Here is a 23697-nt window from a genome sequence, read left to right as displayed (position 1 = left end):
GATATGGTAGTTTGCTAAATTATTTAAAATGACCTTGGACTTTTGGGACAAATTTAACAAGATAGAAAAAAACGTAAATCTTTACAGTCTTATATTTAGATTAAAAAAATACAGAAATGAAAAAGGGAAAACTTGGGTTGGTTGCAGTTTATGTAGCTAAATCTCTGGGTATTAAAATGTCCATAACTTAAACATAAGCTGTTGGTAGAACTGCTATTTAAAAAATACTCACCATGTGCAGTGATATAATCTTACTTTACTCTTCCACATTTGAAAATTTGTATTCAGTTTAACTGAAAGGATAAAAAAAAATCACGAACTTACTAGAAAGCGTCTTTGAAAGAAGGGAATAGCATAAAAATAATGTATACAAGAAAGAGGTGGTCTGGGCATGGTGGCTCACGCCTGTAATACCAGCACTTTGGGAGGCCAAGGAGGGTGGATCACTTGAGGTCAGGAGTTTGAGAGCAGCGTGGCCAACATGGTGAAACCCTGTCTCTACTAAAAATATAAGAATTAGCCAGGCATGGTGGTGCGTGCCTGTAATCCCAGCTACTCAGGAGGCTGAGGTAGGAGAATCATGTGGACCCAGGAAGCAGAAGTTTAGCAGTGAGCCAAGCTCATGCCACTGAACTCCAGCCTGGGTGACAGAGTGAGACTCCATCTCAAAAAAAGAAAAAAATAGGTGAAGGAATTAGGAATGGCTAGTCTGACAAATAATACACTTAATGTGCAGATATTATATTTTGATATTTAAAAAGTTGCTACATATAAAGTATGTAGTCTTGTAATACAGAGTTACAGAGAGTTATATTTGGGGAATAATAGAGACAAATTTAAATGGTTGGCAGTAGAACAAACTGACGACTTCTCAAATATAACGCTCTCTTTCACATAAGTGTTCTGTCAATACCAGACAAGGATTGTGAAGTAGAGAATTTTATATGTAGGGTGTGGAGAATAGTATTATATGATTTTAAGTTAATTTGCACTCTTAAAATTCTGTAAGTCAATGAATTTGAAAACACAAGAGGCTATTCTCAATCTTTCTGGAATACTCCAGGCCTCATCATCACTTAAAGGCCATTTGTGTTCTTTGATTTTTAACTGGCTGGTTTTCTGTCTCTGAATGCTAAGAAATATTAAGGTAGACTTTGACACAAGTATTAAACCATCATATACTACTCTACATCTTTTATATCATGCTTTTATATCTTGCAGACTTGTATGCATTTTGGAATTCATATTCTATTCTACATCTTTTATATAGTACTTTTATGTCTATATGCATATAACATATATGTCTCTATGTCTTTATGCATTTAGGTATTTGTAATAATTAAAACAATCTTGACAAATAATTTCATACCATTGTCTTTGCAATATAATATCTTTTATTAAAATAATTTATCTTGAAGTAAACAGAATATCAACACTGAATAGTTTATTGAATTGTGGTACTGCTTCCACAAATATGACAAAGCCAAAAATGCCAACATATTTATGGTTATAAGTTCCAAGCTGTTTTAGAATTGATGTACACAAATGTTTTGTGCTATTTACCATGGGCGGCTATTATTTCTCAAGTTTATTTAAAACATGATATTAACACTATGATGGAGGGTTGTTTGTTTCTGTGTTGGAATGATTTGCTCAAGAAGAGTATAGATGCTCTATAAATATGTGTCGTGTGAATAATTGAATGAAATTAGCTACAATTTAAAACCTTTTCTCTGCACTCTGACTTGTTTTCTGCAACTTATAAAAGAGGCTTTATAAGTTGTAAATGTCTTTAACTTTCTCTGATCACAAAGCAGTCTTTTAGACCTTTGCTCACTTCTAGCTATGCCATCCTTATTTTCTTCTACACTAAGTTCCTTGAAAAAATATCCTGCCCACACTCCTGAACCTCATATTCTTCTAATTACTCCTCATCTCACTATAGTTTGATTTATGTTCACATCAGTTCATAGAAGCTACTGTAGCAGAGGTCACCAGTAACTTCGTAAGTGACAAAGTCAAAGGGCCTTCTTTAATCTGATTTTATTTTTTCTCTTACTGGAGTTCAGCCCTGCTGACCATTCCTTTTAGGTGATTCTCTCCTCTCTCTTGAGCTCCACGGTCCTTTGCTAATATTGATGCTGTTTCTTTTACCTGGTGTGAGTTTCCTCCTGTGTTTCCTTTCTTGGTTAACTTCTACTCTCTTTGTAGACTCTGCTTAGATGTCATCATCTCTTGAAAGTTTCTTCTCAGGATCTTAGGCTGTGTGCAGTGCCCCTTTCTGTGGTCCTGTTGCTTTCAAGCCTGTCTGTCACTGAGCTGGCCACACTGTACTGAAATGATCTGTTTACATCTAGAAGAGTGTAACTTCTAGAAGAGGATAAAAGCCAGTTTCACAGCATAGTGCATAGCACACACCACACAATTAATAAATACTTGTAGAACTGAATTAAACTCTACTCCTCATTTTCTTCCTTCGATCCTGACAGCTTGTTCTTCTTTTCTTCTGTTTCTTTCACTTTGGTCCTAAACATTAGGGTTTAGCCGGATCATAGTCTTAGCTCCATTTTCTTATTCTGCTTATGTTTTCTGGATAATCTCCAAGTAGTTATATTTGAGGATCATTTATTAAATCATGGCTCCTAAATCTGTTTACATCTGACTTTCCTGCTGAGCACTAACTTATTGTTAGACATCTCTGATTAGTCTGTACACATCTTATGCTCAAGATGACATGAACTGAGTTCTGTATCTTTACCCTACCCTGCAAACCATATTTTCTTCAGTGCACTCTGTGTTTCTGTTAATGTTACCTCCATTCATGCAGTAATCCAAACTGAGAATCTGCAAGTGATTCTTGAGTTCATTTTCCTTACCTCTCACACTCTATTGGTTTTTATATTTTGTTGAATCTACTTATTTAGTACTTATCAAAAGTGTCCTCTCTTTTCCATGACTCTTGACGTGTATTCAAGGCATATCATACGAAGCTGAATATGATATTCATATTCACAAATATGAATACACAAGCTCATACACAAATATGTTGGCTGATGTCCATTTTACATTTAGGCTTCTCTTATGATTTGTGCCTATACATTCCAGTTGCATATTTTAGGTTATCATTAGATATATTCCTCTCTTAATATTGATAAAGCAACAGACAGAAAATCAGCAAAGATGTAGAAAAACTTGACACCATCAACCAACAAGATTTAATTGACATTTATAGAATTCTATTCTCGACAGCATCAGAATATGCATTCTTTTTAAATGCCCACGGAATAATTACCAAGATAAACGAAAACCTGGGCCACAGAACAAACTTCAACCAATTTAAAAATATTTGGGTATTTGAACTCATGTGAAGTCTATTTTAAGACCACAGCATTTTCAAACTAAAAATTAATTATACTTAACAGGAAAATCTCCAAACAGTTGGAATCTAATCAATATGCTTCTAAATAAATAATCCATAGGTCAAATAGGAAAATCCAGGAAAACACACACACACACTCACACACACACGCATCTCTATGTGTATATATCTCAAACTGATTGAAAAAGAAAGTACATCATATACAATTTTGGGGGACACAGCTAAAGTAGAGCTGAGAGGGAAATTTATAGCACGAAATGGATACATTAGAAAAGAGAAAAACTCTCAAATCAAGAATATAAACTCCTTCCCAGCACTTTGAGAGGCCAAGGCGAGTGGATCACGAGGTCAAGAGATCGAGACCATCCTGGTCAACATGGTGAAACCCCGTCTCTACTAAAAATGCAAAAAATTAGCTGGGCATGGTGGCGCATGCCTGTAATCCCAGCTACTCAGGAGGCTGAGGCAGGAGAATTGCCTGAACCCAGGAGGTGGAGATTGCGGTGAGCTGAGATCGTGCCATTGCACTCCAGCCTGGGTAACGAAGAGCGAAACTCTGTCTCAAAAAAAAAACAAACAAAAAAAGAATATAAACTCCTATCTCAAGAACCTAGGATAAGAGGTGCAAAACATACCTAAAACCAGGAAGGAATAATAAAGATAAGAGCAGAAATCAATAATATTGAAAACATAAAAACAGAGAAAATCAATGAAATACAGAGCTAGTTCTTTGAAAAGATATATAAAATGAACAAACCTCTACAAGACTGACCACTGACCCCCCACCCCAAAAAAAAGAGAAACAGAAGTCACGAATTACCAATACCACACCTGAAACAGATATCATCAAAGACCCTGCAGACATAAAAAGGATAAAAAGGGAATACTATGAGAAACTCAACACACATAAATTTGACAACATAGATGAAGATGCAATGGACTAATTCCTCAAAAACTGTAAACAAATGAGAAATAAATTACTCGAATAGCCTTATTACTATTGAGAAAATCCAATATGTAATTAAGTAGACTCCCAATAAGAAATCTCCAGACACAAATAGTTTTACTGGAATGTTCTACCAACGTTTAAAATAGAAGAGGAGTCAGGGGTATTTGGTATTTCTGTATTCCATGTGCCATCTACCAATGTTTAAAGGAGAATCAACACCATTTCTGCACAATCTCTTTCAGAAAATAGAATGGGGGGAACACTTTCCTGTTCATTTAAGGAAGTTTGTATTGCCCTAATAACAAGTCAAATACAGAAAAAATAGTACTATAAGTGAAATGTCCTTCATAAACACATAGATACAAGAATTCTTGACAAAATACTAGTAAATATTTTGAATTCAACAATTCAACAACATGTAAAAAGAATTATACACTGTGACCAAGTGGAATTTATTCCAGAGGTGCAAGCCTGCTTCAATATCTCAAAATTAATCAAAGTAATCTACCATATTAATAGGTTAAAGAAAAACTATATAATCAATTGATGTAGAAAAAATTGTTTAATGAATTCAACATTTATTCATAATGAAGAACTATCCAAAAACTAGTAATTGAAAGAAACTTTCTCACAAAGAATGCCTATGAAAAAACCTGCTGCTAGTATCATACCTAATGATAAAAGCCTGATTGTTTCTCCCCTGTTGTTCAGAAACAAGGCAAGGATTTCCACTTTCACCCTCTATTCAACATATTTGTAGAAGTTCTAGCTGGTTTAATAAGGAAGTATAGGAAAACAAAAGACATACGCACCAGAAGGGAAGGAATAAAATTGTCTTTATTTGCCAATGGCATGGTCATTTGCATAGATAATTACAGAATACACACCACACACACACACACACACACACACACACACACACACACACACAAATCCCATAACTAATAAGTGGGTTTAACCCAGTCTCAGGATACAAGATAAACATATGAATATTCATTATGTTTCTATATATCAGCAATGGCCACATATGGGCATAAAGGGCATCATGAAGGATCCTTGTGGAGATGAACTGGTTTGTATCTTGACTGTATCAATATCCTGATTGTGATAACAAGTTACAGTTTTGCAGTTGATAACCCTGGGGAAAACTGGGTAAAGCTTATGTGGTATATCTCTGTATTTCTTGCAACTGCATATAAATCTGCTTATTTTCTTGATAATTACCACATTTTCAAACAAATTCATAAAACTAACTCATTAAACAACAAGAACAAAAATATTTAATCCCTTATCTCCTGGCAGCTTCAACATTCTCTTTCAGGGCTTGTCTACACTCTATAGCTCTAACAGCAATTGGAGAAGATTATAGAATAAGTTCCATATCTTAATCAGGAACTTACTCTGCAGTCTTCTCCAATTGCTGTCACCATCATTCCATAGCTACAGCTTTTCCTAGTATTCCCAGTCATCTCTACTTTTCAAAGCCAATGGCCATTTTCAGTCTTCATTGTACTTCTCAGCATCTGAAAGTGTTGGCCATTTGCTTCATCCTAATCATTCTCTTTCCTTCTAAGGTACGACAACCTCCTGTCTAATGTACAACATGCTCCTGTTTTCCTGCCGTTATTCTTATGCTAATTCCTGCCCCAGGAACATTGCCTGAAATATATGCCACTTGTCTGTTAGATCTCACTGGTGTCACTTCCTCAGGGAAGCCTTCCTTGAACTCTCTGATTAGGCCAAATCCCTTTATCGTAGTCTTTTGGCACACTGCATTTTCCCGGGTTTGTATAAAAGTTTCAGATTCATATTAGTCTTTGGGCTCCTTTGATGTGCTTGTTTGCCCCTCTTTTCTCTAACTCTACTAGGGAAGGAGTCATCTGTGTTTTTGTCCACCATCAATTCTCAGCTCCTTGCCTTAATGACACATATTCAGTATTTAATACATATTTGTTAAATCAAATGCCCAGATGATATCAGAAAGAAACATTGATTTATAGGTAAATAATTTTTTCCATCAGTGAGTAAGAGTGATTTAATTTTTCTCTTTTACAACTGGACTACATGAACAACTTATGTAAGACAGGCTATATGTTTTATAGACAGATATTTGATTTTATCAATGGAATTGGACATATTTAAATACGGAACACCTGTCCAGCTCAGTCAGTGAAGTATGAGATATTTAAAGTATGTAATTCTGGATGGAAAATTGGATCAGTTAGAATATGGAAACCAATTCTGAATAATTTAGTCTTTACTTTTGAGAGGAAGAAAATGAATGGTACTTCTTTAGAAATCTACACTGATTCCAATAGATCTAACCCTAACCATGTATGAACAAGAATAGATATCTGGTAGGATGGTTTTGCCAAAGAGAAGAGATAAAACACAAGCAATCTTTTCACCTAAGAATGCAATATATAAACAAATTTAGCAGCCTTCTGCATATGCACGCGCGTGTCTGTGTGCTGGCAAATGGTGATTATACAGAGATATGCTTCCTAGCCTCTCTCTTCTCTCCAGTATTTCTCCCCTTTACCAGACTGTCATCTGCAGAATCAAAATCCAACACTGTTCCTCCAGGGCAAATCGGTCTTTCTGGATCCTGCCTTTCTCCTTATCTTTGCTGTGTACTAGTGTGCAAAAGTGTGTGTTATACACATATTTCAATTTCATAATACAGTAAGCCCAGGCTTCCACAATGACAGTGGTGTGGTTAAGCAAGAAATGAGATTGCTGTTCCTTGGCTAGGGTATTACGTGGGTCTGAAATGGAATGTTAGTTGTTACTGTTTCTCCTTAAATCTGGCTTTAGGGTAAGCCATAAGCCAGTTGGTATAATTGGTCTTGATATAGCAGTTGTCATTTTTATGTAATAACAGTCTTTTTTTTCCCCTAGTCAAGGAGTATAAGTTTGCTCTTGTTTTACATGTGTTTGCATTTCACATATTGTATACATTCCAGCAGCAAGCCTTTTCAATAAATTCTTCAGTATGTTCACAAGATTAGTCAGGTCAGATGGCCATTTGTTAATAATTCAAGAATTAACTTTGAAAGTATATGTTATACTCTGCCTTCTCAGGCAATAAATTTAATTAGAGAAAGTTGAGGATTTAAAATTCTAAATTGTGGTACAGGAGTATGGTCACTGGACTAGAAGTATTAATATCTGTATTGTTATCTTGCTCTACCATTATGTACCTATATGACTTAAGCAAATTAATTAAACCTCTTTGGAAATTTATTTTTTGATCATTAAAATGAGGGGGTTGACACATACTCTCTCAATTTTCACTTCTGTGAATCTTCTTCACTTTAATTGGTTTTCTTTAGTAAATATATTATTTGGTAACTTATTTTTTAACTCTGGAATTTATTTCAATTTGTTTTCATAGTTAGGGAATCCTAATTCTTCAAATATGTTTATTGAAGAAAATTTTCACTTTAAATTAGTGAAAGCTTTTAGTATTTGAGAGGAAGCATACTAGTTAAGGCTGCCATGGTAGATTTCTGACACTTTTATTTATCAATCGTTTGGCCTCAAGCTGCTTTGCTGCTTTCTGCCTTAGTTTCTTCAACTATAAACATCAGTAGTAATAATATCTATGGCATTCAATTGGTAATCCGTGAAAAAAATCTTTAGAATAATTCCCAGGATATAAGGATATAATTATTCAAAAATACAAATATATTATTTCCCAGAATAGAATTCTAACATATAAACACTAAATATTAATTCCCCTGTAATCCAGTCACTTTAATGCTTGAATATTACTCCACATTTCTTCTTTCAAAGTCTGTTTGTCCTCATAACATGGAAGGAGTCAAATCAGAGCACCGGAGGCCGCTCCATTTGGAGCCCATTAATTCTCTTCTAAGCATCAAGAATAAAATAAATCGGCACACAGGGATGTGTCGATTCAGCTACTCCCAATAATGAAGAATGAGCAGAAGATGTAGAAAAAAACAGTGGTCTCTCCCCTTGCAGATCTGTCCTTTAAGCATAGGAGGTGTGAGTTAAATAAAAGTTAACTCAAAGGCTTTAATCAGTGAATAACACAGATAATTTTATGGCTTGCCATTACCAAGGATTTTAATATTTAACTTCTATTTTTTTCATCGGCATTATCATTACTAGTTATTCAACTTTGAATAAATGTTTAAAAACTGTATGTTATTCAGCTTGATAATCTCTTACTGAATGCTCTTTCCTTAAATTTGCAGACAGAAGGGAGAGTTTAGATAATCCTAATATCACAAGATCCTTGGGGTGTTGCTTTTCCAGCCAGAAGCCTCTGCAGCTGGTGGTGCCTTTGTCTGAGTTTTACTTAGGCCTGCTGGGCTGACTCTGCCCACTTGTCCTGGCAGGCTGTACTCAGCTTGTCCTACTGGCCTGGATCCCACGCCTGCCAAGGGCGAGCCAGGCACAAAATGATGAGGGGTATGTCAGTGAGCAAGCATGGGGTCCAGCCATTGCACACAGCCAGGCACACTGGCTGTTGAGGCTGGGTGGGCAGCTTCAGGAGCCACTATGGATCTGTGTCTAGACAAGGGGAATGTGGTGGTGCATAGAAGCTTGGAGACTCCAGAAACTGCAGAGCTCCAAAGAGGGTGTCACAGCCCTGGCTCGGGGAGCCCCCAAGTCTGGGTTGCCCAGGGGGCCACAGCTCTTCTCTCCTTCTCGTTACCTACAGCGTGGCAATCAGATACAGGGGCCTGTGTTTCAGCCCTGTTTGTGCTATAGCTCTTTCAGTCCAGTCATTCGGTGGGTCCAGAGTTCTTGTCTCATGTCAAGGATGCATGAGGTATGTAGACAGCTGGAGGGTAAGCAAGGCAAAGAGGTGCTTTATTGAGCAACAATACAGCTGTCAGGAGACACAAAGTGGGTAGCTCCTGTCTGCACGCAAGAGGAGACCTGGAAAGGGTAGCTCCTATCTGGAGGCAGGTCATCTCTAAGACTGTGCAGCCCTCAGCTAAGAGGAGACTCAGAGTGGGTAGCTACTATTCGCAGGTACATCATCCCATTGAATCTGTAGCCCTCAGTGGAAAGGAGATCGGAATGGGTACCTCCTATCTGCAGGCAAGCTGTCCCTCATCTCTGTTTGTCTGGCTGACTCTGGGGTTTTTATGGGTTTCAGAAGAAAAAAGTACATGCTGATTGGTCCATGAGCAGCCATGGATGGCCTGGAAAAAGTACCATAAGTTCTTACTCTGAGCCTGGGTCTCCACTCTGAACTGACAGCCCTGCCCTCCAGCTTCAGGCCATCACTGGCTTAAAGGTGCTGCTTCACTATGGACCTGCCCCTTTCTGCTCAGAAACCTGTCTGCTTCCTGCTGTCATCAACATGTTTGTCTGTGGCACCCTGGCTGTCCATGATGAGGGGCACCTGCAGGCCTGGGCTGAACAATCCTCAGCCCCCATTGCCCTCTCTCCTGTGGTCATTGGTGCCCAAAGTTCAGAGGGAGTCAAGGAGGCAGGATGCAGGCATGTCCGCAATGCCCTGAGCATGCACACACTTGGCTGTGCTGTGACATCACCTGGACAGGGCCACAACTTTGCTACAAAATCAGAGCAGGAGCCAGGAGCAGAGAGAGGCTATGCCGCAGGAGCAGACACTTCCAAGCCTGTGTGGGGAAGGGGGCTTCCTGGGCCTCCAAGAGCACAGAAATTCCTGGGTTCATAGCCATGGTTGGGTGACTGCAGGTGCACCCTGGAGGGCAGGGATCCCATCCCGCCAACTTGGAAAGGAGCCAGGCTTTCACCTGCTCCATGGAACATACAGCCCTGGCTGTGCCTCCCCTGCTGCAGCCATGTCTTCATAGCAGCCACTTTAGACAGGCATTGCTGCCACTATGAACTTTTCTTTATAGAGTGATTGGTTTAGAAATGAACTCTGTACTCTTTATATTTGTTTGAGAATCAAATGAAACAGCATATTTGAAAATAGTCCTAAATATTAAAAAATAACATTTTTATATAGTCATGTATTACATAATGACATTTTGGTCAATGATAGACCCTATATACATTGTGGTCCGATAAGCTAATGGAGCTGGAAATTTCCTATCATCATAATGTCACACAGTGCATTTCTCACATGTTTGTGATCGTATAAACAGACTTACTGTGCTTCCAGTCGTGTAAAAGTACAGCACATGCATTTATGTGCGGTACGTTAATACTTGATAACAAATGACTGTGACTGGTTTGTGTATTTAGTATAGTATATATTTTGTCTTTTTAAATTGTACTTTAGGTTCTGGAGTACATGTGCAGATCATGCAGGATTGTTGCATAGCTACATACGTGGCAAAGTGGTTTGCTGCCTCCATCCCCCCAGCACCTATATCTGGCATTCCTCCCCATGTTATCTCTCCTCAACTTCTCTTCCCCACTGCTGTCTCTCCCTGAGTCCTCTCCCAACAGACCCCAGTGTGTGATATTCCCCTCCCTCTGCTCATATGTTCTCATTGTTCAACCATCCTATGAGTGAGAAGATGCAGTATTTGGTTTTCTGTTCTTGTGTCAGTTTGCTGGGAATGATGGTTTCCTGATTCATCCATGTCCCTACCAAGGACACAAACTCATCCTCTTTTATGGCTGCATAGTATTCTGTGGTGTATATATGCCAAATTTTCTTTGTCCAATCTATCATCAATGGGCATTTGGGTTGGTTCCAGGTCTTTGCTGTTGTAAACAGTGCCACAATGAACATACATGTGCATGTGTCTTTATAATAGAACGATTTATAATCCTTTGGGTATAGACCCAGTAATGGGATTACTGGATCAAATGGAATTTCTATTTCTAAATCTTTGAGGAATTGCCACACTGTCTTCCATAATGGTTGAACTAGTTTACACTCCCACCAACAGTGTAAAAGTGTTCCTTTTTCTCTACATCCTCTCCAGCATGTTGTCTTCAGATTTTTTAATGATTGCCATTCTAACTGGCGTGAGGTGATATCTCAATGTGGTTTTGATTTACATTTCTCTAATAATACGTGATGATGAGCAGTTTTTCATACGTTTGTTGGCCTCATATATGTCTTCTTTTGAAAAGTGTTCATATCCTTCTCCCACTTTTGGATGGGTTTGTTTGTTTTTTTCTTGTACAGCTGTTTTAGTTCTTTGTGGATTCTGGATATTAGCCCTTTGTCAGATGGGTAGATTGCGAACATTTTTTCCCATACTATTGGTTGCTGGTTCTCTCTAATGATTGCTTCTTTTGCTGTACAGAAGCTCTGGAGTTTACTTAGGTCCCATTTGTCTATTTTGGCTTTTGTTGCCAATGCTTTTGGTGTTTTAGTGATGAAGTCCTTGCCTATGACTATGTCCTGAATGGTTTTGCTTAGGTTTTCTTTTAGGGTTTTTATGGTGTTAGGTCTTAGGCTTAAGTCTTTAATCCATCTGGAGTTAATTTTAGTGTAAGGTATCAGGAAGGGGTCCAGTTTCTGCTTTCTGCACACTGCTGGCCAGTTTTCCCAACACCATTTATTAAACAGGGAATCCTTTCCCCATTGCTTGTTTTTGACAGGTTTGTCAAAGATCAGATGGTTGTAGATGTGTGGCCTTGCCTCTGAGGCCTCTGTTCTGTTCCATTGATCTATATCTCTGTTTTGGTACCAGTACCATGCTGTTTTGATTACTGTAGCTTGGTAGTATAGTTTGCAATCAGGTAGCATGATGCCTCCGGCTTTGTTTTTTTTGCTTAGGATTGTCTTGGCTATGTGGGCTCTCTTTTGGTTCCATATGAAGTTAAGATAAGTAGCCATCATTCTGCTAACTAGTGTATTCAATTGGACACACCGTAGTCCTTTTCTCTCCCTTTGTGTGATGGAAAATAACATTTAAAAAACTAGTAACAGCGATCTACCTTTCTGTATATATAAAATGAGAAAAATGATGACTCAGTTATTACTCTGAATCAGGCTATATAATTTGATCTTCTCAATTGGAAAAGATTATAAAGCTGATGCTAGCATCTTTTAGATTTCTCCCATGACTAACTGTTCAAAAAAATTTATTTTTTCGTTTATTTTTTCTATGTGTGTGTTTTATGTTGGAGCTGGCAAGCTCAGTTATTGTCATAGCTTCATTAACAATATTTATTAATGTCTATTGTCAACTCCATATCATGCTAGAAGGTGATGGGGAAACAGAATAAATATCAGATATGGCCCTTTTATTAAAGGCTCTGACAATATAGTCAAGGAATTAAGATTAATGTAAAGAGCAGAAAGCAAATAAATCAAGACACATCTAAATAAACTCTTATACTGTGTAGAAGGTATGACAATTTCTTTGTAAACTACATGGAGTCATAACCTATGATAAATACTCTAAAATTTAACTTTTGCATGCTGGCTCAAAAATCTGCACTAGTTTTTAGAGGGAAGTTTGTGACTAGTAGACAGGGAGAACTTTGTGAATGAGACAATAAAAATTTATAACTATTATTGATGCAGTGTTGAGTGATCAGAACTCTTCTAAGCACTTTTTATACATGGTTTTAATTATAAGTACAAACTCATGATGGAGATAGCTGTAGAAACTAAGAATTAGAGATGGCAAATAAATTTACCAGTGACATAAGTGGGATGTTGCTGTGATATTTGAAACAAGCTTCCCTGGATCCAAAAGCAGGATTCCCTTGCCATAATCTGGAGAGGGACAATTGGGAAGCTGTTGTATAGTCCTGGATACATGGCCAGGACCAGAATATCAGTGATCAGAACATTGAGGAGAGGTTAGGGTGTCAGGTGGCTATGGTAAGAGATGAAAAGGGAGTTGAAAATGGCTCTGATGTCTTCAGCTCAGATAACCAATATAATGGCAGTTATCAACTGAAATACTGCAGTATAGGAGGAATAACTGGTGGAGAGGAAAGCAATGCTTTTGGTTTTGGTAATACTGAGTTTGAAGGTTGTACTGAGATATTTGTATGATATGGCAAAGTCATGATGGTTTGATCAGTTTGCTCAGGTACAGATTGAGAATGGAAACTTAGGAAATTCTTGAGGCTGAGGAAGAGAAACAATATAAATTGAGAGTTAAAAATTGGAACCAACAGGAGAATCAGAAAAGCATACTAAAGAGTGATGAGAAGGTTTTTCAGAGGATGGGGATCAGCAGTGCCAAGTGCTACAGAGAAAAGACTAATATGACAACCGAAGAGCACTTTGATGATCAGGGTGTCATTTGTCCCTTTTATGAATGTGAGCAAATTCATAGGAAAGTTTGTTGTGTTCATTTTTGGCATGGAGAAATCTGAACATGTTTGAAGATTGTTTGAGGCAAAGCTTTGGATGTTATGGAGGGCCCAGGTTTTGTGTAACCTCAGGTTGAATTGTAGTATGCATATGGAATAGCCACACCTCACTTTCTGGGCAGAAGTCTGGAAGTGTGATTAAGCAAGAACCCATTTCATTTCTTTGCTTACCGCAAAGTCTCATTAATCACAATGAATAAGAAAAACCTTAATTTGTCCCCCTAGTGCAGGATAGCAGAGTGACTGCACATCAGCATGAAATAACTCAGAGATGAAAACAGCTCTGCTAGAAGCCATGCTGTATGAGCTATACTAGGGGTAAATGCTCTCTGTTACTACTGAGAATGCTAAATATGTCAGAGTTCCTAATTTGCTCAGCACTGGGTCTGCAGAATTAGCAGTTTCAGTTCTCTGCTTCGTTTACTTGACATTAGTACTTCCAAAGGTAAGCTTTTTTTTTTTTTTTTTAAGTGGATTAGATAGACTCTTATCTGCTAGACAGAAGTAATGGCTTATTCACTGGGGGTTGGCTTCATTATAATACCCCATATTGTCAACTCCCAGAGCTAGGCAGAGACAAGAGAAAAATCAAACCAAAAGGATAGATCTAGATCATTTAGGATACACACCGTGCCCTAGTTTGTTTTATGCTGCGTAACAGAATGCAACAGACAGGGAGAAATTACATAGAACAAAAATTTATTTCTCACAGTTCTGTAGGCTATGACATTCAAGATCAGTGTGCTGGCACATTCCGTCTCTTGTTCTAAGATCGTGCCTTGTTTCTGTGTCCTCCAGAGAGGAGGAACAGTGTATCTTCACATGGCAGAAGAGCAGAAGGACAAGAGAGAACAAATCTACTCCCACAAAGCCTTTGTTTTATCAACATTTGTCCATTCATGAGAGCGGAGCCCTCCTAACCCAAACATCTTCTAAAAGGCCCCACCTTCCAACACTGTTGCACTGGGGATTAAATTTTCAACACGTGAAGTTTGGGAGGCATGTTTCAGACTGTAGCACACACATATATTGCAAAAAAAATAGATTTATATATATTTGTGTCCTGGAGCTTTAGCCATGGAGAAGTCTTACCTTCTCAGGTTTGGACACAGAGTTGTATCCTTAACTAAAGGAAGGAAAGACTCAAGCCTGAGGAATTGCACCTATGTGGGACCTACCACAAGGAGAAAGTGAAGAGAGATTTTCAGCATAGCAAACTGATAGAGAGTATTAATCTGAACCATGTGACATTGCTGATATTTGACTGGTTTGAATTACAAAAATGGTGATTCCATTTGATTAAAGTAATGGGAGGGGTGGGGAAAGAAGACAGGTTGGTTGGAGACCTCAGATTGACCAATAAATTGTTGGTTCTTTGAGAATATTTATAGCTCTTTAATAGAAGTGTGTTAAAAGGATAGTCTTGGCAATTTACCTATTTTGTGGAACAGAAAATGAACAGATGTTATGGTCTCCACATGTCCATTTGCAGTCTCGCTTCTTCCAACCTGTTTCTGAGACAAATAGAAAATCTTTGAGGAGCATTTTGTGTTTTGTGAGGCTTTCATATACTTTGATAATGTTTGTTTATAGACTCTTACTCAGAATCCCCTAGAAGCAACTTATCTCTTCTAGGGAAATGAACATATATACATACCTTAATTTAATTTCAGAATATCCATGAATTCCTCTGAATTTTGGGTCAGGAACTCCTTATGAAATTAACATAAAGAGTTAGCATAGTTAACTCTTTATGAAATTAACATAAAGAGTTAGCATAGTTAACTCTTTATGAAATTAACAGTCCTCTCAAGTAGTGATACAACCAACTAAAACACCAGATGAGAGTGATACTCTTTAAAGGTCTCTGGGCAACACAGAAAGAGCTTCTGGGTCAGAGCTAACACTTTTACCTTTGGAGAAAGGTCAGTTGTACTCAGGGTTCTATGTCCTATAAATCATGGTATTTTTGTCTAGTCTAGAGTCTGGTTTTCAGGGCAAGGAATAAAGAATTAAGGACAATGAAGCATTTGTCCCTAGTAATTTCCTCTGTATATAGTCATAATCAGATTTCAGTTATCATTATATTCACTTGTTAACACTTGGATGTAGCTCATTTATTTATAACAAATGGAGAACATAAGAAACAGCTAGTGTTACATTCTAGGCTCATCCATTAGGGCAATCAGACAGGTTGGTATTGAAAAATATCCTTGTCTGAGGTAGTACTGATGGAAGGACCATGCACCAGTTCTAAATCCTGGCTGCAGATTAGACTCACTTGGAGGGTGCACTTAAAACATAACAGTGCTCAGCCAAATCAAGGCCAAATGAATCAGAATCTCTGGAAGTGTTTGGTTCATTCAAAAGCATCCCAAGAAGTTCTACTGTACATTAAGGGTTAGTAACCACTGGATTACAGTAATATTAGATGGTGGTGTGAATAAGATGAAGAAAGGCAAAATGGCAGCCTGTCCTTACAGGTGAGGCTAATGGAATGATGGGACATCTCTAGCATGTAAGAATCAAGGAAGTCAGTCTGATCTGACTCCGATTGTATTCGTAAGTAAGTTTTCCATTCTTAAAGCGGAGTCTGCTATAACACAGAGTCCTTTGTCTGAGGCTCTTAAAGCATAGGGCAGTTATCCCAGTTGGCTTTAAAGCAACAATAATGTTTTGAAAATTGGAACAGAATAATGTGAGTTATAGAGAGGGGGGCATTGAGGAAGAAATGGCCCATTTTTTAAGAGATCCTACACTCTCTTTTTTCACATTTTAAAATTTACAAAAGAATAAACAGTGGAAACCTCACTATCCCTTGTTTCCAGCTTTACAATTTCTCTCCCTTGAAGGTTGTCAATATTATATGTTATAATAGTTAATTCATATATAAGCAATGTCTGTTTTTAATACAAATGGAATTATATAAACACTATGCATACTATTCTGCATTTTATTTTATTTTTACTAAATAGTATATTCTGGATAATTGCTTATGTCTTAAGAAGTTTTAAATTTAAATGTTGCTGTCCCAAGTACTCATCCCTTGATCAAGATACATGACCTATAGTAGGAACTCAACAAATGATATTTCCAGTTTTATCACTCTCCTGAAATAAACAAAATGACTACAGCACCTGTCTGCTGAAATAAAATTCGCTACTACTCGATAAAGGATGCTGCTAATATTGGGTCTTCACCTAAGAACTGCCGTGGAAACATGCCTTGGGTGACATTTCTCGAAAGGAGTGTTCAGAAAGAGACCAGATGTATTTCTAATCCTGCCACAAAAAAAGAGGCAAAACTGCAGCTGACTCAAAAATTTTTATGTCAGTGGCTGTGAAATCACAAGTAGCCTTGACCCCAAGCCTTGAAGAAATGGAATCATAGGATTAATAATAAAGCAATTGATTTTTTTTACTCAAAAATTTAACTCTAGTGCTTAATTATAACTTTATTTTGCTAAGTGGTTATATTTCACTGCTTTCCTGTGTTGAAAACCTAACCTCAGTAGAAAATATGTGAGAAGGTGAGACAGTAACTGGCTTTTGAACTGGGGACTTGTCATCTATAATACATAATAATGCGGTGAATCGTAACTGGTGGAAAATTATACATGGAAGTTAACATTAAGGCATTTTGGTGACTGTTTTGTTTTCTGTGCTTTATACCATTGTTGCCCACATTATAAATCTTGCTAATATTAGCAACTGAGGTTTTATAAATCTCTCTGGTAAAATTTTATAATTTGTCACAGCTGAAAGCTTAGAATTTTGGCTTCTTCATTGTAAAAATCCTTTTCTGCCTTTATTATCTAGGAAGCAACTAATAATGTGGACTTTAGTTTAGAAGAAAGGAATTAAATAAACAACTGGTAACCACATTGATTTGCACTTGAAGAACTTTAAAGTTGATATTTTTGGCTGCATTATTGCTTTTGGTGTATATGTTGTTTGTTTAAAATCCCTGCATTCTTAGAATCGTCTTGTTTTTAAATTGAATATTGTCTGGATTATTGCCCCTTACTGAAAACCAAGTTCTGGAATCAGTGTTATTTTCTTAAGGCAGCTCAGTATGCTGAGTGTCTTACTGACTACTTTTAGAAAGCATTGGGAGAGATTTTATTGCTTATGTGTTCATGCTTGTCTGTGTGTGTGTGCATGTGTATAAGGGAAGGAGAGAAGAATTTTAAGTAAAATCAATAAGCCACTGAGTCACTTTTATTTAGCTTTAATAATAAAAGATGCTTACAGGCTTTGCTTCAGTTTTCTAAAGCTACTAGTGGTGGTAGGTACTGAGAACATACATGTTCTCTGTTTATTACTGCACTCTTTCTGTTTATTGGACACAAATAGCTTGCAGCATCTATGTAATTTCTAATATCATTCCATACAAACACACACATACACACATCCATACTTATGAGAATATATGTTCCATTAAAATAGGACCTTATCTGGCTTATTCACAAAATTATTCCCAGAATATTTATTAAATAAATATGCCAGTGTTGCCCACTTTATTACCATTTGTTTGTATGTAAACAGTAGTTTCTGATGAAAGATCTGGTTCTGTGCTGCATTATATTATCTAAAGTGTTTACGTTATTCAGGACTTTATATTAATCATCAGGCTATTTTTGAAATGGATAATTTCTTTAATATCACAATTGTTTTAATTTGATACCAACTAGAATGTCTTCAGAAAGAAAAAAAGTAAAATATATAAATATTAAAGTAATTTTAAAATAGGAAAATATTTTATTCATAACATTGAATTATCTTCTAGGGCATAGACAGTAAAACACAAAGCAGTTGAACTTTTTTATGTTCAATTAACTTATGAAAGAACATTGTGAGATTTTGTGAATCACTTCTTTACTGTTCTAATAGTAATGCTACATTATCACAATTTTTATATTCTATAAGCATAAAATTGATGAAAATTAGTTTGGTACAGGATCAGACTTGCAGTGGAAGTTAAAATCCTATATTTTAAAAAGTATGGTGTAGTTTTTTACTAATACGTCATGCATTGCTTAACAGTGGAGATATGTTCTGAGAAATGTATCCTTAGGAGATTTTCTGTGTGTACATCATAGCATATACTTACACAAACCTAGTGGTATAGCCTACTACATAGCTAGGCTATATGGTACAGTCTATTGCTCCAAGGCTACAAACCTGTGCAACATGTTACTGTGTTGAATTCTGCAGGCAATTATAACACAGTGGTATTTATGTAGCTAAATGTATCTAAACGTATAAAAAGTACAGTAAAAATATGGTATCATGCCTGTAATCCCAGAACTTTGGGAGGCCAAGGCAGGCGGATTGCCTAAGGTCAGGAGTTCAAGACCAACCTGGCTAACGTGGTAAAACCCCATCTCTACTAAAAAGACAAAAATTAGCCAGGCATGGTGGCAGGTGCCTGTAATCCCAGCTACTCGGGAGGCTGAGGCAGAAGAATTGCTTGAACCCAGGAGGCAGAGGTTGCAATGAACTGAGATTGTATCACTGCACTCCAGTCTAGGTGACAGAGTGAGACGGCATCTCAAAAAAAAAAAAAAAGATGTTCCTAGTGATCCATACCTTTTTGTTAGCGCAACAATGGCCTGGTAAGACACTCTTTGAAAACAGCAGACAAAATTTTGCCTATCACAGCAAGTTTACACTGATGTGTGCCTGCTGTATGAGCAATCCCAGCACAGTTATTCTTTCCTTGAAATCCTTAATTCTTGTAGGGCCTGTCTCATCTGCTGTAGTCAGTGTCTTTCTGGTGCGTGACTGTAGTCTCAGCTACTTGGGTGGCTGAGGCAGGAAAATCGCTTCAACTGGGGAGGTGGAGGTTGTATGAGTCAAGATCACGCCACTGCACTCCAGCCTGCATGACAGAGTGAGACTCTGTCTCAAACACTAAAAGCCAAAAAAATATGGTATCATAATCATCTAAAACACTGCTATATGGCATAGGACTGTATTTCTAATATTTGATCTGCCCTTATTATTATTAAACATATGTAGTTGGAGACAGAGTAAAATACTGTGGCCTCTATGTAGGTGGTCTTACATGGTGTATCATTTTAATTATGATACTAAAATCACCCTTTAGTGAGTAATTATTTTCTCATGACACTGGCACTGTGGTGGAATTCAATTCTGATTGGCTACAAAGTATCTTTCTTCAGTGGAGGTTAAATTATCCTGCAGTATTATTTCAGTGCCTTTACCTTATTGAGAAAATATTGGTAAAATGATTTATTCTCATTTAGCAGGCAAGTAAATGGAAGCATAGTCAGGGTAAGTCAGTTGCACAAGGTCAGTTAATAAATCATTTTCATGTGGGTGAGATCACGTTACCGAAGTCACAGTCTAGAAATCAAGGGACTGATCAGTCCTGAGACATATCAAAAGAGTATAAAATGTTTACCTTGTTGGTTAGAAATAATAAAGTTGCAGACTCGTTTCAGACTGATGTACAAAAGGTTTCAAAATTTGTGAGTGAAATTATGTACATGTATTACCAAGTTATATTTTGCAGCTTTTTATATTATTTGCGTGTGTTGATTTGTATGAAGCAGTAATGAAATACATTGAAATAGTGCTTTGGATAGTTGTGATAATAGAAATAAATTTCCAGTTGCAACAAATACTTTTTTGGTATTAAAAGAGCATAATAGAAACCAGTAGAATATAAAACAGATTTAAATAGATTTTTTTAAGAAAAGAGGAACATAATTACACTAAAGAATATTAAAGACAACCATTTAAAAATAAAGTAGTGTCCAATCAATGATCTAATCAATGTGTATTGCCTCTAAATTATTGGACAACTATGCTATACTTCATTTATTATGCATTCCTTTTTCTAAATTAAAAAAAAATTACTAGTTCTAACTGTCAAGATATCAGTCATTCTTTTGTTATTTTCTGTTTGAGGACGTTGTTGAGTTTGCTACTAGCAAATCCTTTCCTCTTTTTTCTTTAGTTTAGTGTTTCCTACATGTGATTTCTAGAGCTTCATGGGAAACTGAGACAGAGAATTTAATTAGAGAGGTTTGGGAAATATTGGATACAGTTACCTATATCTTAGAAATTAGTAATGCATTTCAACCCTTTCAAGGTTTCGAGAAATGATCTAAGATTTAAAAAACCTATTGCCATTTGTTCACCCCCAAATTCCACAAAAGGGTTTGGCTGTGAAATGTGTGTGTGTGTGTGTGTGTGTGTGTGTGTGTGTATAGATATATAGATGTATGGATTATATATCTCACATAATATATATTAACATTCTGGGCATCTTTAGAAACACAGGAAGAGGTAGCAGTGATGAGGATTGATTAGGGAAAGAGGGAGGGGATGTGGCTTGGCCAAAATACATTTTATGAGTTAGAATGTTTGGAGAGTTACTGATTTAGTTCAGAATCTTGCCTGTTTTCCACTTTTTAGAAACATCAAATAAACCTTTCTTTTGTTTTCTGAATTGTATAGCTTGCCAGAATTGTTGGATTTTTATGCATGATTTTCCCCTGAACATATATAATGCTATTTTGAGTCTGGAAAACATGGACTGTGGCATATCTTATTGGATTATTTTTATTTCATAGGAGTTACTTTTCTTGGAGTGAGACATTTAACTGAAAAGGTCATTGCTCAGGAATCACTGCTTTTTCAGAATTTTCTGTTTTCTCAAATGTTTTGAGAAATACTGTTGTCACTTTTAATAGTGATCATGAAAAATAGAGTAAAGTTAAAAATTCATAAAAACTCCATTTAGTTTTTTTTTTTTGGCAAATACAAGAATGTTGTATGTTCTTAATTTGAATGTGATAGATATTTTCAATTCTTTAATTTTCAAAACTTGATAAAGAAAAAATTGTAATTTGAAAGCTTTTAGGATATTATAACGGCGCAAACAGCTTCTCTTATGCCTGGGTATTTGGTTTGCTTTATTTATGGCAGAACATGGAAATAGTTTAAAACTAAGATTTTTTGAAAACCCCATTTTATTAATATTGCTGTATTAAACGTATAACTATTGAACTGTCAGTGAAATATGAGACGTTTTACCCAGTGACATTTTAAATGAATCTCATTGTAGGGGAAGCCTGTGGGAACACCAGATGCTGGCGCTTATTTCCGTGTGCTTGCAGAGCATGGAGTAGCTGCCTTGTTTACAGCACCAACCGCAATTAGAGCAATCCGTCAACAGGACCCTGGGGCAGCCTTGGGGAAGCAGTATTCTCTGACAAGGTGAAGTTGGGATGCACAGGGTAAATGACATTAGAAACTGCAATCAAAATGAATAAGTGAATGTTATATTTTTTTCTGGTACTGCAATACTCTCATGGGAAGAGCCAAAAGATTCTGAGTGTTACTAAGAATAACTTGTCTAAATATAATTTTGAAATAGTTGGAATTTTAACTCCGCTTAGAGATTTTAAAATATTATATCATGTTAATTTCAGTTCAAATATTACCAAAATATTTCTTTTTTAAAATCACTCCTTATATTTTCCTTAAAAGATGAAATGCCAATTGTGACTTAAAATGCACAGATAGATGGATATAGATATACTAGCATCTGTCTTTTGAAAACAGAAGAATGGGCTAAATGAAGGGACAATATTTGAATTCATGTACACAGATAAAATGAGAAAATTATAGTCCAAATTAAATGTTAAAAAGTGAAGAACAAAAAGACTTAGGTAAGCACACAATAATAGTGGGAGACTTTAGCACCACACTGACAGTATTAAACAAATCATCGAAGCAGAAAACTCAGAATATTCATTCTTCTCATCTGCATATGGGAAATACTCTAAAAACCAACCATGTGCTCAGCCATAAAGCAATTCTCAACTAATTAAAAAAACATACCAGTGACAGGCCACAGTGAAATCAAAATAGAGAGTATATCAACAAGCTCTCTCAAAACCATACAATTACATGGAAATGAAACAATCTGCTTCTGGGTGACTTTCGGGTAAACAATGAAATTAAGGTAGAAATCAAGAAATCCTTTGAACTGAATGAAAACAAATGTACAACATACCAGAATCCTGGGTCATAGCTAAAGTAGTGTTAAGAGGAAACTTTATAGCAATAAATTCCCACAAAAAGTTAGAAAGATCTCAAATTAACAACCTAACATCACACCTAGAGGAACTAGAAAAACCAGAGCAAACCAACCTCAAAGCTAATAGAAGAAAAGAAATCACCCAAATTGGATCTAAACTGAAAAAAATTGAGATGCTAAAAAAAAATCATATGAAAGATCAGTAAAACCAAATGTTGAGTTTTTAAAGGATAAAGATTGATAGACCACTAGCTAGACTATTTAAAAAAGAGAGAAGATCAAATAAACAGAATCAGAAATGACAAAGGGGACATTAGCACTGACTCCACAGAAATGTAAAAAATCCTGAGACAATTACAAATACTTCTATGCACACAAGGTAGCAAACCTAGAAGAAATGGATAAATTTCTGAAAATATGCAATCTCTTAAGATTTAACCAAGAAGAAATTGAAACACATAACAGACCAATAAGGAGTCTCAAAACTGAATTAGTAATAAAAACCTACCAACCAGAAAAAGTCCTGGACCAGATGAATTCACAGGTGAATTCTACCAATATAAAGAAAAGCTGGTACCATTCCCACTGAAACTATTTCAGAAAGTTGAAGGGGACGGATTCCTCCCTAACTCAATCTATAAGGCAAGCATCATTCTGATACCAAACTCTGGCAGAGATGCAGTGAAAAAAAGGAAACTTGAGGTCAATATTCCTAATGAATATAGATGCAACAATTCTCAACAAAATATTAGCAAACCGAATCCAGTAGCACATAAAAAAGCTAATCCACCATGATCAAGTAGGCTTTACTCCTGGAATGCAAGGTTGGTTCAACATACATATGCAAATCAGTGAATGTGATTCATCACATAAACATAACTAAAAACAAAAGCTACATGATTATCTCAATGATGCAAAAATGATTTCAATAAAATTCAATATCCCTTCATTTTAAAACCCTCAACAAACTAGTCATCAAAGGAACATACCTCAAAATAGTAAGACTCATTATAACCAA

General features: G+C 36.5%; 1 protein-coding gene across 2 annotated transcripts in view; it reads left to right on the top strand.

The window, feature by feature from the left end:
* ACSS3 (acyl-CoA synthetase short chain family member 3) overlaps positions 1 to 23697 on the top strand; it is a 157173-nt gene that overhangs the window by 68709 nt on the left and 64767 nt on the right. For both annotated transcript variants that reach the window (XM_012442092.3, XM_012442093.3), the window contains exon 8: positions 21702 to 21853. In XM_012442092.3, the coding sequence (XP_012297515.1) occupies positions 21702 to 21853 (152 nt within the window). The remainder of the gene's footprint in view (positions 1 to 21701; positions 21854 to 23697) is intronic.

Source organism: Aotus nancymaae, unplaced genomic scaffold (assembly GCF_030222135.1).
Source record: "Aotus nancymaae isolate 86718 unplaced genomic scaffold, 86718_ANA_hifiasm-v0.15.2.pri h1tg000016l, whole genome shotgun sequence".
Lineage (NCBI taxonomy): Eukaryota > Metazoa > Chordata > Mammalia > Primates > Aotidae > Aotus > Aotus nancymaae.
The sequence above is the reverse complement of the archived record's forward strand: the minus strand, read 5'-3'. Positions and strand labels throughout refer to the sequence as shown.